The sequence below is a fragment of the Carassius gibelio genome, chromosome B4, assembly GCF_023724105.1.
Source record: "Carassius gibelio isolate Cgi1373 ecotype wild population from Czech Republic chromosome B4, carGib1.2-hapl.c, whole genome shotgun sequence".
Taxonomy (NCBI): domain Eukaryota; kingdom Metazoa; phylum Chordata; class Actinopteri; order Cypriniformes; family Cyprinidae; genus Carassius; species Carassius gibelio.
In genome coordinates, this window is record NC_068399.1 from 2,949,000 (window position 1) to 2,965,797 (window position 16,798).

The 16,798-nt window shown below is 36.6% G+C and overlaps 1 protein-coding gene across 1 annotated transcript; it reads left to right on the forward strand.

Moving 5' to 3' along the window:
• The first annotated feature begins 572 nt into the window (after positions 1 to 572).
• Positions 573 to 6,911, forward strand: LOC127955951 (gastrula zinc finger protein XlCGF57.1). Its single transcript, XM_052553645.1, has 3 exons — positions 573 to 651; positions 1,753 to 1,906; positions 5,112 to 6,911. The coding sequence occupies exons 2-3, from the start codon at positions 1,822 to 1,824 to the stop codon at positions 6,689 to 6,691; spliced, it is 1,665 nt and encodes a 554-aa protein (XP_052409605.1). The 5' UTR covers positions 573 to 651; positions 1,753 to 1,821; the 3' UTR covers positions 6,692 to 6,911.
• The last annotated feature ends 9,887 nt before the right edge of the window (positions 6,912 to 16,798 follow it).

Sequence of the window (16,798 nt, forward strand, 5' to 3'; positions counted from 1 at the left end):
CACTTGTAAATACCACTGTTTGCATTTTAATATTATAGTGTTTTTAACCGTTATCTTAAAGTGTATTAAACTGTATATTTTATAGTATATACAACACTTTGTTAATAAATGCTACAGCATACTGTACAGTGAACTGATAAACTGTAATAAATTCAGTAGTATACTTTTACTATAGCAAACCGTGTTGTATTGTGGTATAATATACCCTATAGTTGTAGAAAACTTGTTAATATTGGTCAGTAATTTGTTTATCTTACTATAGTTGTTATATTACTGCAGCAACAATATAATTAACACAACAGATTAATGAAAGTATTTCCAATACTATGATTCAAAAACACCATAGAATTTCCTATAAATTACTATAGTATTTATCCATTGGGAAACATATTAAAGTTCTGTCTTTAAGACAGAATCTCATATTCTTTCATTTGTAATCCTTAATATGTTCAACACATCATTGGATAACATTTGTTTAAATATCCATTTCACCAATTAATCAATTCTGAAAAACTCTAGAATTTAAATGATAATTTATGTAGTTGAGACAGCTGAGTGATAAGAGGACTTTTATTTTGGTGTCGTAGTGTGACGTCATAAGACTGCGCCGTGCATTGCTCTCTGCGTCTGTTGAGATCGGCCTGAAGAAAGGTTTGTGTGTTTATAAGCTTTGAAAGCATTTAAATCGATGCAAAAAGTAAAGAAAACGTCATAGTTTTTTTTTTTTACAAACAACGTAAAATAGCTTAATTATAGATTAAGTAAAACTGTGATGCTTTATCTTTATAAATAAACCGTATTGTAATGAGTAAACAGCACTCACACACAAGTAACAAAAGCTAGGTCTCATTCTGCTCCCTATGTAGTGAATCAGTTTATCGTGAAGACTAGTTCACTCACTGGGAAGTACTGACGAGAGAAACCAAGCTTGAGGAAACAAAACAGTGTGGATGCTTCACAAAATGATTCAGTGTTTACACTGTTACAAACCAGAAGCAATTATTTTCCTGAAACCGTTACCTATTAAATATAATGTGTTAAATGTGTAGATAATAATAAAAATAATAACATAATAACAACAACTTATATACGGAAATATATAAGGTATGTATAACATATAAGGAAAATAAAAGACGTTACCATTTTTATGTTTTGCTTTTTACACTACGCTTAACCTTTGCTTAATATTTTAGCTATAAAACAGCATTCATCTGATTATTATGATGTGTTTTCGCTGCTTTGACTTTTACATTTTATTAAATGCTTATTTCAGAGATTAAATTCTGTTAATGAAAATGTCAAATTTCATCATTAGAGTAATCTCTCTGCTGGTCATCACTCTGCAATATTTTTATTCCTTTACATGGTTATGAAAATAAAACTAAAAATTACTTGCAGGGAAGGATCTGGGAAGGTTCCTATGATTTGGTTCCCAAAAATAACCAAAAGGGAACCACAGAGGATCGTTCTGCGTTTGTTGAGTATGGTGTTTCACTGAAAATATGGGAAAAACTGCATTTCATATGGCTTTCATAAACGCTTCTGTGATGATTTAAATACGAGACGGTTCAGTATCATAGGGAAAGATTGGCAACACTAATCTAATATCAAATACAAAGCATGCTGATGTTTTTTTGTTTACTTAGATGATTTAAGGCCATTAACTCTGACTTGGGAGCAGAATGAGAGGCAGCCAAAGAGATTTAGTTTGCATTTATTGTTGCGTTTCCTAATTATTCTGATCTTAAACAGGATGGTGTGACCAAACACACAGAAAACTCCTGCTGAAGCAGCTGAGATCCACGTGACACTGTTATAAAGATGGCGTTTATTAAAGAGGAGAGAGAAAACTTGAGGATTGAAGAAACATTTAGTCTGAAACATGACCAAACTGAGGAACAAACAGGTTAGTTTCTATTTTCAAAGCTGAACTCACTCATTTGATCCTTATTACAATGTCCAGCTCTACAGAAATACATGATGTTTCTGAAGAATGTCATATGAGCATTAGGCCTGTGTTATCTCCAGCAAAGTCACCAAATCAATAAATTCATGGCCCTGTGTGAAAAACACTGTGGGTTATCACACCTTACTTCAATTTCTCTAGCCACACGCAGGCCTGATTAGTGCCACACCTTTTTGCAATAAAGAAATCTCTAAAATAGGACCTGCCTGACAAATTGTAGTAGACTAAAAGATCCTCAAAGATGCAAATAAATTCAGAAACAAATTAGAAAGAAAGTAATTGAAATCTATCAGTCTGGGAAAGGTTATAAAGCCATTTCTAAAGCTTTGGGCCTTCAGTGAACCGAAATGAGAGCCATTATTCACAAATGTCAAGAACATGGAACAGTGGAGAACCTTCCTAGGAGTGGCCGGCCGACCTAAATTACCCCAAGAGCACAGCGACAACTCATCCAAGAGGTCACAAAAGACCCACAATAACATCCAAAGAACGGCAGGCCTCACTTGGCTTGGTTAAGATCAGTTTTCATGACTCCACCATAAGAAAGAGACTGGACAAAAATGGTCTGCATGACAGAGTTCCAAGACAAAAACCGCTGCTGAGAAAAAAGGACATAAAAGCTTGTCTCATTTTGCCAGAAAACATCTTGATCCCCAAGACTTTTGGGAAATTACTCTGTGGACTGACCAGACAAAAGAACTTTTGGACTGGTGTCCCATTCGGACTGGTGTAAAAGTAACACCGTATTTCAGAAAAAGAACATTATACCAGCAGTAAAATATGGTGGTGGTTATGTGATGGTCTGGGGCTGTTTTGCTGCTTCAGGACCTGGAAGACTTGCTGTGATTATCTTGCTTTATAATGTGATTGTGCCCTTTGTGAGGCTTGACAATAACACAGTATAGTATATACAAAATATTGGATCTGGATCTGGCAGAAAAGGGCAGTATCAGAGCCAATTTGAATGCTAAGTCTGTGGGATGATGGACGGAGTGGACAAAAGGAAATGGTGCTGATGGGTGAACTGATCAAGGTGGAGGCAAGGAATCCAAGCACCTAGACTGAGCTCATGACGGGAAAGCAGGGTCTATCCAGTGTAAGGAAGGAGCCAGGGAGCTGGATGGAAGGATAATGGGGCTATGTATGACTTCCCACTGCTGGGCAACAGGAATCAGGATGCTGAGCAGAAGCAGTAGAGAAAAAAGACTAGGTGGTACCATTGGAGATTAAACTTTTTTTGGGCAAGACCAGTGGAAATGAAGGAAGGGGGTGGTCCATTCTAGAGTGTGTAGATTCATGAGTGCTAGCTTCGTAGCCACTGGATTTGGGAGCTCTGGGAAAACAGAGGCCTCTTTTCCAACCAGTAGGAAACCTGGTGCTAGTTCAGAGCTAGTGCGAATACTGATTGAGTTGCTTTCACACAGGAAGCGTTTGCAGTCCGCTACTGATCCGCGGCTGTTTAAGCCACAAAACACAAGCTTTGTCCATATGATATCAAATCATGTAAAAAAAAAGCATTGTGGTACTCTTTCATCACAGCACAGTAACAATCTTTCATAAACGTATTTAAATTAAAATATAAACAACGTATTATTCATGCATTTCACTTCTAGGTTTTTATAATAAGTTGCTGAAACAAGCTGCAACACATTTAAACACAACATTAGCCTACTTTTCTTGTTAGGATATCACAAACATTTAAAATTAAAACTTTGCATTTAAATCTTTATTACACGCAATCAAACGGGTCTTAAATAACTTTGTTTTTCTGCCTCTATAAAAGTGCATATATAATGTTGCCTTGTTTCCCTAAAGTTGCTCTTTTTCTTGTTTTAAATCTAGACAAAACCCATGTGTTGCGTGTGAAACACAGTAGGCTTTAATTAGTATACATATATTGTGAAATGACTGCATTTCCGTGTCAATCCATGTTCATTTATACCGCAAACAATGCGTTGTCACTTTAATTCAGCGCATGCAGCACAGCAAAAATAGACTCGGTACGTAAACGATCGCTGTACTGCTGGAGACGTACTACTCCTGGAACGGACTGACCGCAACCGCGTGCAGTGTGAATGCTGGAATCCATTAACAACGGCTATTCTACTAATAGCAGATGCAGTTCTTCTTCATAATGCATTTTATCAATCATTTACGTAAGGTCGTGAAAAAATATTTTGTTGTAGTAAGACTTTGGATAAAAGTGGGGTAAATGGTTACTGAGATTGAAGCCTTTTATGAGCCTTCTCTAAAAACACACAAAATTGTGCACAGTTACAAGAGTAGATTGTGAAATTATATTCTGAAATATCAAAATGAAGTATTAGTAGACTTGTGGCTTTAGCTTCATTAGGTATCTAAAATCATGTCCTACATCATAATTTTAGTTTTATATATGTAAAAAATGTTTTTAATATTTTACATTTTGTTTTAATGTTTGAGCTTATATATCTGTATTATCACAACAGTCGGAGTAATTATGTTTCCTGAACTGTAAACTTTGATATGTCAGTTTTGTGAAAATATTATGTATCTAAAATCAGAGAAAATCACAGGTAGGTGAGTTTGATCAAGGTTGGAGTTAAACTCTGCAGCGCATTGGCTCTCCAGGACAAGATTTTGAGGAACCCTGTACTAAGAGAAAAGCAGAGGACCTAATACTGAGCCCTGATGAACTCCATACTTGTACTTGACAAAATGTCTATTTGTTTAAACATTTTTAGGAGTCGGATAGATTTAAGACCTTATTTGTGCTAGAGCTTATTGTCAAATTTAAATAAAGTTTTAAAAAATGATTGGCAGATACATGATTAGTCTGTAACAGTGGTTTTCAGTCCTAGTTCTGGGGACCCACCACTCTGCACCTTTTTTTATTCAATGTTTCCCTTTTCCGATACACTGAGTTAATGGTGCTCTCACCTAAAGAGCTGGTGATCTGAATCAGGTGTGTCAAAATGGAGACATAAAATGAGCCGAGCAATGGTGTCCCTAAGACCAGGAGTGACTGGTCTATAATATCAACAAATCCCAGTTTTGTTGGACATTTTTTGGTTTTGATGTTTCAATGATTTTATCTTGGTTTTGAGTTCTGTTGCTTCAAGTCTTTGAAGTGCCACTAATCTGTATTTGTGTTTTTTCACTTTAGACCTGATGGTGGTGAAAGAAGAGAGGCAAGATCAATATGAGAGACTTGAATTCAAAACTGGGGAAACATCCATGCAGTCTGAAACAACTTCATCACCAAAAAAAGTTCAGAAAACCGAATCTAGCAGTTGCTTCATCTGCCATCAATGTGAAAAGAGTTTCAAACATAAATATACCCTTCAAATGCACATGAACGTTCATACTGGAGTGAAGCCTTTCAAATGCCATGAGTGTGGAAAGAGATTCTCACGTAAAACAAACCTTAAATGCCACATGAACGTTCATACTGGAATGAAGCCTTTCATATGCCAACTGTGTGGACAATGTTTAGCACATAAACAAAGCCTTGATTTCCACATGAAACGTCACACTGGAGAAAAGTCATTCACATGTGATCAGTGTGGAATGAGTTTCATACAGAAAGTATCCTTCGATTACCACACGAAGAAAAAAAACTCAGGAGATAATGGTTTTACATGTAAACGGTGTGGAGAGAGTTTCAGTTGTAGAGGAAATCTCAAAAATCATACAAGACTTCACGCTGGAGAGAATCCTTTTATCTGTAGTGTGTGTGGGAATAGCTTCACATATAAAACACACTTCGATACCCACATGAGAACTCATACTGGAGAGAAGCCTTTTACCTGCAAACTGTGTGGGAAAAGCTTCTCATGCAACGGATCTCTGAAGACTCACATGATCGTTCACACTCAAGAGAAGCCGTTTCCATGTGTTCAGTGTGGAAAGTGTTTCAGGCATAAAACAACCCTTGATTTACACCTGAAATGTCACACTGGAGAGAGTCCTTACATCTGCACATTTTGTGGGAAGAACTTCTCCGGTAAATCAACCCTTAATGCCCACATTAGAAGTCACACAGGAGAGAAGCCCTTTAACTGCAAACTGTGTGAGAAGAGCTTCACACAAAAGGGACATCTTAAGATTCACATGAAAACTCACACAGGAGAGAAGCCTTTTGTGTGTGGTCAGTGTGGAAAATGTTTTTCATGTGAAACAAACCTTACTTACCACATGAGGATTCACTCAAAAGAGTATAATTGTCAGCATTGTGGACAGAGATTCCCAGACAAGAGACGCCTTAGCTGGCATGAAAAAGTTCATTCTCGAGAGTCTTTCATCTGCACTCACTGTGGAGAGAGTTTCAGACTGAAAGGAAAATTTAAGGCCCATATGAGAATCCACACTGGAGGGAAACCATTTGCCTGTCTTCAGTGTAAGAGGAGCTTCAAATATAAAAGAGACCTGAAACGTCATTTGCAAACACATACTGGAAAGAAGCTGCAGTGCTCTGTGAGCGGAAAGAGGCTTAGAAAAAGGAGCAGTTTGAAAGATCAAAAGCACGATCGCTCTGGAGGAAGGCAGTTTAATTGTGATCAGTGTAATAAAACATTTATTTTGCCATTACACTTACAAATACACCTGAAAAGTCATGCAGATGTGAAACCATATTTGTGTTCTTCGTGTGGAAAGCGTTTTAAATGGCTCAGTAGCTTAAAATGGCACCAGCAAATACGTATCTGTGTGAAATTAAAGCTACGTTCTCACCGCAGCCGAAAGTGACCCAAATCTGATCATCCACCTTTATGACAATTTGCGTTGTTCTCCTCTAGATAGACTCTTCAAAATTTTTAACCGCTGTGTATGTGACCATCTGCTTTGCTAGAAGTCAGTTGTCTTGTATAACTCAGTATAATTCAATTCCTTATTTTGTGGCTGGTCAAGCAAATATTAATGCTTGTTTGTATGTATATCTATTAAAATACTGATATTCTGGTCTACATCTCATCCTCCAACTTCCCTTTGTCATGCCCCTATTCTCTTATTGGCTGTAGGTTGTTCCCAATATAGTTTTCAGTCATCATTGAAATCCAACAAATCATTGCATAGAGCGCGATTGTAAATCGCCAACAGCTCCAGATATTTAAAATGGCAAAAAAATTGTGGGCGTCGGCTACCTGTCTGCAATTCCCTCAGATTTCATCTTTAACAATTCACACTGTGTGATTGTCAGTCGTGTGAAAAAGCACCTATCTGCCTCCGATTTCAGCCATTTGTTTGTGATTTATCAAAACATGTCTGCGAGTGAAAAATTGGGCTAAAATCGTCCAGTATGAACACTGCGTAAGATCGCTACTTTTAATGAAGATGATTGTGTGTTAAGCATCCGCAAGGTATTTTCAGTTTCATTTGCGGAAGTTTTTGTGTTGGCTTGCTTTAGAGATACTCTTGATGCATGTTTAGTTCCAAATAATATGAATTTAGTTTTATGCAAATTCAACATTATTTTCAGAAAGCCAGTCTTTTACCTTACATTAGTTTGTATCCTATCAACCACCTTGTCTGAAATTAATAAAGCTGAATCATAAAATAAAATTACAATCACAAACTGCTAGTATGTCATTAATATATAAAAGAAACAAAAGAGGGTCTGAAACACTTCCTTGAGGGACACCATGTTTAACCATTTTTTCCTCAGAAAGAACCCCATCAATTTACTTACATATTCATACGTCTGTTTATACACAATCTTTTCTAAAATGTTTTAAGCCACGATACAAATGGAGATTGGTCGATAATTTCCAGGATCCTGTTTATTTGCTTTTTTGGATAATGCAATTATTTTGGCTAGCTTCATATCAAAAGGAACTAAACAATTTTCCAAGGAAAGATAAAAAAAATTAATAGTTGAAGCTATAATGTCTGCAGGAATATCAGTCCTTCCCAGTTGACTCTTCTAGCATTTTAATCATTTAATTTACATAAATTTTAGTGAAAGAAGAACCAAAAAATTGTAACACCCCCTGTTTATATATATATATATATATATATAGAATCTCTTAAAATCAATCCCATAACTTCCCTTGGACAGAGGAAGCTTAATCCACTTGATGATAATTTTTTTTTTTTAATTGGTTAGCAAATTTATATTTATCAAATTCTATCTTACCATCAATATATAAATTAGGACTGTCATGATATTAGATTTTCCACACCACCGTTATTAAGGCCATATTGTCTACATCTATATATCGAGATATCTATAGAAACCTTGGGGGTTAAGAAAATAAGTAATCAAATTAATGTTTACTTAGTTTCTTTTCAGTTTCTTTTTATCCAATGAACACAAGGATATTGATAAACCGGTCATAAGGCTCTGGCTTTCTCTGACTTCTTTGAAGTCCACTAAGAAATAACAAGACATGATGATGATGAATAAATATTAACATCAAATCTGATACTTTAACCTGACAGCTTGCAAACCTGGAGTTTAAGCTCTTTAACCTATATTTGCGCTGGCGTTAATGGTAGTCATGAAGTTAACTTGCTGCTAATTCAGTTTTAATGTGCACCTAAAATGGCCGCAGATGAGGCACCTACTGAACCTTTTACAGAGTTTAATGTAGCAATGTGGTTGCTCAGTTTTCTAGATTTGTTTTAATCATGTAATATATTTGAACAAAGAAATCAAGTGCTATGCATAGGCTGTATTGGGCATTACTTGATTACAAATAAAAATACAAAATATACAGTCATGTGAAAAAAATATGGACACCCTATGGAAGCCTGTGTGTTTTTTTTCAATATTTGAATACTAAGATATTATGAAGATTAGACCTTCCAAAACGTTCTTTAAAATCTGTTTAAAAAAAACAACAATTTGTGGTGAGGAAAATTTAGGATAATTATTCCCACTGAAATTGGCTAAAATCACACACAGGTGTATCATATCAGGTGCACATGAATAGAACATTGTTTTAGGAGGAGGCTTGTCCTATTTAAATCTCACACATTTGGTTTGGTGTGCTCTTGGCTATTGAAGTGAGAGTGGACACCATGGTGAAGTCAAATAAGATATCTGGGGCCTTCAGAAAGAAGATTGTGGAAGCTTATGAGAGCGGAAAGGGGTTTAAAAAGATCTCCAAAGATTTTGAAATCAGCCATTCCACTGTCCGGAAAATAGTCTACAAGTGGAGGACATTCATAACAACTGTCAACATGCCCAGGTCTGGCTGTCCAAGCAAGTTCACCCTGAAGTCATCAAAAAAACCTAAAATTCATCACAGGACCTACTGCAAGCTCTTGCTACTGTTGATGTGAAAGTGCATGTCTCTACAATCACAAAGAGACTACGGTAGTTTAACTTTCATGGGAGGTGTGCAAGGAGGAAACCCCTGCTCTCTCTAAAAAAAAAAAAACAAAGGCCAGACTGAAGTTTGCCAGAGAGAATGTAGCCAAAGACCAGGACTTCTGGAATAATGTTATTTGGACAGATGAGTCTAAAATTTGATTTTGAAACCGCAACAGAGGACATGTTTGGTGTAAATCAAATACAGAATTCCAGGAAAGGAACCTCATACCAGCTGCAAAACATGGAGGTGGAAGTGTCCTGGTTTGGGGGTGTTTTGCTGTAGCAGGACCTGGCCAGTTCACCTTCATAGAATTCACCATTAATTCTACTGTGTATCAGGGTGCTTGAGGAACATGTGAGACCATCTGTAAAAATAAACGTAAGCTGAAGCAGAACTGGATCCTGCAACAGGACAATGACTCAAAACATACCAGTAAATAAAGCAAATGGAATAGCAGAGTCAAAGCCTTGATCTGAATCCCATTGAAATGCTGTGGGCTGACTTGAAACGTGCTGTACATGCCACAAACCCATCAAATATCTCACAGCTGAAACAATTTTGCATTGAGGAGTGGGGCAAACTTTCCTCTGACTGATGTCAGAGACTGGTAGATTTTTAGAAATCTTGTCCAACTGAAAACTATGAACATGAAAAGTGTGAGCATGTACAGCACTCAATACTTAGTTTGGGCTACTTTTCCCTGAATTACTGCTGCAATGTGGCGTGGGATGGAGTCGATCGTTCTGTGGCACTGCTCCGGCGTTATGAGAGCCCAGGTTGCTCTGATAGTGGCCTTCAGCTCTTCTGCATTGTTGGGTCTGGCATATCGCATCTTCCTCTTCACAATACCCCATATATTTTCTATAGCTTTGGCACTAGGTGCAGGTGCCAAGTCCTGTTGGAAAATGAAATCTGGATCTCCATAAAGTTGTTCAGCAGCAGGAAACATGAAGTGCTCTTAAACTTCCTGGTATACGGCTACGTTGACCTTGGACCTCAGAAAACAGAGTGGACCAACACCAGCAAATGACATGGCACCCCAAACCATCACTGACTGTGGAAACTTTACACTGGACCTCAAGCAACGTGGATTGTGTGCCTCTCTTCCTACAAACTCTGGGACCCTGATTTCCAAAGGAAATGCAAAATTAACTTTCATCAGAGAACATAATTTTGGACCACTCAACAGCAGTCCAGTCCTTTATGTATTTAGACGCTTCTGACGCTGTCTGTTGTTCAAAAGCGGCTTGACAAAAGGAATGCAACAGCTGACACTCATGTCTTGCATGCGTCTGTGTGTAGTGTTTCTTGAATCACTGACTCCAGCTGCAGTCCACTCTTTGTGAATCTCCCCCACATTTTTGAATGGGTTTTGTTTCACAATCCTCTCCAGGGTGCGGTTATCCGTATTGCTTGTACACTTTTTTTCTACCACATCTTTTCCTTCCCTTCGCCTTTCTATTAATGTGCTTAGACATAGAGCTCTGTGAACAGTTAGCCTCTTTTGCAATTATGTTTTGTGTCTTGCCCTCCTAGTGTAAGGTGTCAATGATTGTCTTTTGGACAACTGTCAAGTCAGCAGTCTTCCCCATGATTGTGTAGCCTACAGAACTAGACTGAGAGACCATTTAAAGGCCTTTGCAGGTGTTTTGAGTTAAGTAACTGATTCGAGTGTGGCACCAGGTGTCTTCATTATTGAACCTTTTCACAATATTGTAATTTTCTGAGATACTAAATTTGAGATTTTCCTTAGTTGTTAGTTATAATCATCATAATTAAAAGAAATAAACATTTGAAATATATCAATCTGTGTGTAATGAATATAATATACAAGTTTCACTTTTTGAATGGAATTAGTGAAAAATACATTTTTATAGATTATTGATATTCTAATTATTTGACCAGCACCTGTATATGATCTTCAGTTCTTGTACTATATGCAAAAACAGATTTCAAGACAATGAAACCAACCGATATGCACTACATATATTCATCATCAGCTAACTTTAAGATCAAAGAGGGTAATAGGAGAGAGCACAGGCATCAGCACGTAAAATCGTTAAGTCTCCTTTTTCATGATGCATGTTGGATTAGTCATTTCTTACTTTATATCATAGCCCAAAAAATGCAGTTTATTACTATAACATTTCGGGGTTTATTACTATAACATTTCTTCTTTTTTAACAAGAAGATGCATTTACACTTATCCAGTTACATCTGGAATGCGGTCCAGACCACCTCCTAAAGTGGTTTGAGCATTCACATTAAAATCTGTCTCGAAAGCATTTCGAATTGCATTTATAAGTAGTCTTTTCACGATTGGATATCTATCCAATCAGAGAAAACACATAAGGTGGCCAGTTGTAAACAGTGTCAGTGCAGCCTAATTGATTATTTCTGAATATAACTTTATGAATATAACTGAGCAGGCCAAAGGTGACAATGGCAGGGAACACAAAATCAGGTGTAGTGGAATAAAAAACTTGAGATACTAGACTTAGTTGGGGGACCAGTTCTCCTCTGGCCTCAATGAAAAAACACTACAATTTAAGATTGAAGGCTGCCTCACGAAAACAATTGTTTCACAAGTAATTTCTATGCAGGGCCGTATTAAGACAGTGTGGTGCCCCTGAGCACTATACCTCAAACCACTATACCACTATATACCACTATACCTAAATCCAGTGCAATGTATGAAATGTGAATTTTATGTTAAAAATTGTGCATGGTCCCTTTATAAATAAATAAATGAATGATGAATGAATGAAGTCGCATCAGTCCAAAAATACGTCATGATGAGGAAAAAAACATATAAGTCACACTGGACTATAAGTCTATTTATTTAGAACCAAGAACCAAGAGAAAACATTACCGTCTACAGCTGCGAGAGGGCGCTCTATGTCTTTAGTGTAGACTACAGGAGCACTGAGCAGCATAGAGCGCCCCCTTGCGGCGGTAATAGACGGTAATGTTTTAACTTTAACGGCAAACAAGGAGAGTGCAGTCAATTGCTTCTGTGTCATTGTAGTCCTGAGCTCATTCTTCACTCGTTTAAAAAAAACTTTCGATCCCTGGAACATTTTGAATTGTATCTAAACATCTAGCGTCCTTGTCTTTCTTTAACTTTCTTTTTGCAAAACCACTCAATTGACGTCAGTCCATTTTGATTAATTTTCTGTAGCTGTTAAAAAAATTACACATTTGAGCGTACTTGTTGTGGACCAACTCAACTCTGACAGATTGGGGACGGAAGGGGGGGACTGATAGTGGTCATGTAATCTTTATTTATTTATAATTTATTATTATTGTTAAGTTAGTGTTCATAAAAGTTATGTATGGTCTTTCAAGAATTTCAAGTTTATATAAATCAATTTACGAAAAATATTTTTAAAGCTTGTGTCATGTGGTACCCCCCTAGTTGTTGTGAATGATTGGTGCCCCTGAGCACTGGCCCAAGTGCCCTTATGGATAATCCAACTCTGTTTCTATGACTGACAGTGATAACTAGCAATAAACGGAACAAAATAACTGACTCGGATTGCGATCGAATTGCGATCGGATCTCAGTGTAATGTAAACGCAGTACAGAATGCGTGTCTGCATTCGCAAAGTCAACATCACGCAAAAAGCCACTCTCTCTCTAGTGAACTATCAGAAAAAAAGATGGAGAACACCCGCGTGGAAACTAGTGAGACTTATACACTTATCTTTGATTTGTATAATGTCCCACAACTGAAAATGGTTTTCAAAAGAAAACCCACTGCTTCAGGTTGACTTTGCACTAGAGGTCTACACAGGTCCAAAAATTTGTACCCTAACCAGAAGAGACAAGTGTAAACATGCTATGTTCTTATTGACTGATGATTCGATCTGCTTGATCAGATCACAGTGATGGCTTGTTAATGCCAAGTGTAAACACAGCCTCTGAGCAACATTATGGTGTTTGTTCCTGAATGAATCAACCATTTAAAAGTTTTGGTTCATTTGCCATGACTTACTTATCAACCTCACTTATTAACCGTAGTTTACATTTTATTCAAAATTAAAAGTATCAAATAACAAAACATTTATGCATTTGAAACTGCAGGTTAAAGCATTCCATGTACCTCTAAGCTACACTGTGTAAATAGCCTACCTCTAAATGCCACTTCATAAGCAACTTCTGCAAAGATTGTGTCGATACTTTTTGTTTAATAACAGGCTTAACTTATTATTATAACTGAGTGTTTAAACTTGAGAATTAGACTCAAGTGATGAAGCACACTGGCTTTATAAAGGTAAAAATCGATTTAAACTTACTGGAAAATATCAATTTCTATCACTGCTGTGAACTGAGCACACAGAATACGAAATATGTCAAAAACGTTAGGAGTCAGCTGTCCACAGTCTTAAGATATCATCACAATAACACACTTAGCAAAGTATTATCAAAATATCTTTAATAATAAATTTCCAGAAAATATTAATGGTCGCTTTGTCACGTTCACCTCAAGCTTTTGGTTTATTTCTGGGTGTTGGCTAGTAGAAGTTATGAATGGCCAGTACCTTAAAAGTTTAGTAGCCAAATTGGCTGGTGAGTGGAAAAGCGAATTTAAATCCCTGGTTGCAGGTAAAACGTTAAAATTGTTGGTTTTAAACTAAAGGCGGGGTAGGTGATCTGGTTCAAAAACATTTGTTGTTATTCATTGGGCTAGGTGCACAAGATGGCGCCAGTGAGCTTCAGCAACGCGAGTCTGTGCATACATACTTTCGGTCTTGCAATGCTTGCATTTCCTGTAAGGGAAACTTACATATTAAACTTGGCTAGATGGATATAATTAATGTTTTTCAAATTTAACAGTGAATAGTGGTATATCGAAGTCACGAGGAAACATCCTCCCTACATTTTTGCGTACCTCTGTGTGGAAATTCATCAAGATACAATGCTGAGATTGCTTTATTCTTCTGTTGATTATGCGGTTCAGCGTCAGGTTAATCAGTCCACAGGGATTTCTTCTTTCAAACACAAACCACTCAAATATGCAATACTTTACATTTTCGGAGAGCTGATTTTGTTCTGACTGTTATCTATAAGATCATAAGGTTTCTGTCAAACGAGACAGATATTTCTGATAACGAATGTATGTTTTATTAACTTTATTTGATAACAGTTTATAACGGTGTACAATTTAACGTAATGCTATTATGGTAGGTTTGCATTAATTAAAAGACCGCTGTTTGCATTCAAGTGTGTTTTTATTAATGTTTATCTGTTTTGTGAAATATCTGCAGCATAAATAATTTTGTCTATGAGCAGCACATGTATTTTGTTACGAATTCTTCAGACAAAACATATTAAATTTAGTCATGTATTAGTTGTATTATTTTACATCGTGTTTTTATTCATTTAAAAATGTTTGATGCAAAGTTAACTATGTAAAATAATAAAGAAATGTTGTGAAAATGATGTTGAAACAAACTAATGTGCACAATTGAGAAATGTGAACATAAATCACAGCCCACATCTCACAAGGTGAATATTTAATTAAACAAAAACAAAAAAATAAATGTAATACAAACATTTTCGAGAAATAAGTAATTTTTACATTTACATAATTGTTAAGGTAAAAATAAATTATGTATCTGTGTGTACACATCATGAGTTAAATTTTCATTTCGTGAACAGTAGGTAACATTAATGTATTTAATTCATTCACCAGACCCAAACATACGCAAGTTTCATATGCACTGGCTAAGTTAACATTTATAGCATAGTAATAATAGCAGTGTAGATCTTATTTGCATTTGAAGTAATATTATAAATCCTGTAAACATACTGAAGGTAATATTTGGATTTCTCCGGTTCTCTGCACTGGCGTTTAACACAACCAGAAGTATCTTTGCACACACTCGCAAGACTGGAAATCCAAGATGGCGGAGATATGTAACTAGCCCATTCAGTTTAAGTTTATATGTATAGCGCTTTTTACGATACAAATCATTACAAAGCAACATTACAGAAAAATTATGTTTCTACAATATTTAGTAGTAGCTTATAAGTGGTGACTTTCAGTTTGTGCGCATATGACAGGATTTTTCAAAAAAATTAATACAAGACATAGTCAGCCAGACGATGAACATTATAACAGCAATTATTATATGATGTAGTCACACTTGTAGCAATATTTGTTAGTTCTGTTTGTTGATTTAGGGATAGCATCATCTGAGGTCCTCTGAGGGTCAGCATCATCTTTTCTCAGGTGTTCTGGATCCAGACTGGAGCTTGTGTAAATCCTAATTACAAAACATAGAAACAAATAGAGTAATCATTAGCATAGCTGCTGTTCAAACAAAGTAAAATTAATTAGTTTAACCCAAGCTAAAGAATATGAATGCGCATTTAATCAGATGCAACCACACTCACAATTTAAGAGATACATTATTCGAATGCTTGGTGAAAGAGATGCATTTTTTATCTAGATTTAAACAGAGAGAGTGTGTCTGAACCCCGAACATTATCAGAAAGGCTATTCCAGAGTTTTTTGACCTTAGGGAGCGTGATGGGTTGTAGCGTGGTAGAAGGCTAGTTAGGTATGCAGGAGCTAAACCATTTAGGGCTTTATAGGTAAGTACTGATAATGTGTTACTGATATGGAACTTAATAGGTAGCCAGTGCAGAGACTGTAAAATTGGGGTAATATGATCATATTTTCTTGACCTGGTAAGGACTCTTCTTTTGGACTATTTGTAGCTTGTTTATTGAAGAAGGACAACCACCTAGAAGTGCATTACAATAGTCCAGTCTAGAGGTCATGAATGCATGAACCAGCTTTTCTGCATCAGAAACAGGTAACATGTTTCTTAGCTTGGCAAAGTTGCTGTCTAATATAACACCCAGATTTTTGACTGAAGAGGAAGTAACAGTACATTCGTCTAGATTGTGTGTACTGTTTTTTTTTTTTTTGTCCTATAATTAATATCTCTATCTTATCCGAATTTAATAGAAGAAAATTATTGGTCATCCAATCTTTTACATTTTTAACACACTCTGTTAGCTTAGATAATTTAGAAGTTTCATCTGGTCTCGTTGATATATATAGCTAAGTATCATCAGCATAACAGTGGAAACTAATCCCATATTTTTTTTTTATATTACCAAGGGGCAACATGTTGTCATGGTTCATGAATGCACTGTCTCCTGCTGTGTTCATGTAACGTCATGTTAATTGTTTCATGTGGGTGTTACCGCTGATCAGGGGCAGCTCATTCCAACAGCCTACTTAATGCCCTGTCTTTCGTCTCTTGTTTGTCAGATCGTTGTTTGAGGTCCTCGTGGTTCATGTCTGTTTGTCCTTCAGTGTTCCTGCTATTGCTGTGTTTCCTGTTTGGTCGATTCTGGATTATCACCACCTTTCACGGATCTACTACCACCATCATCTCTACCATCGTACTCAAATCACCTACTCATCTGTCTGTGCTGCCGTCGAGGTCCCTGCGTCACTCTCCAGCATCCATTCATCACTACCTCCATTCAATAAACATCATTTACTTGCATTTGC

Bases quoted from the DNA above. Each gene is read 5' to 3' on its own strand.
- LOC127955951 (XM_052553645.1), top strand. From the start codon at position 1,822: ATGGCGTTTATTAAAGAGGAGAGAGAAAACTTGAGGATTGAAGAAACA. The intron at 1,907-5,111 runs GTTAGTTTCTAT...TTTTCACTTTAG, and splicing joins CCAAACTGAGGAACAAACAG to ACCTGATGGTGGTGAAAGAA.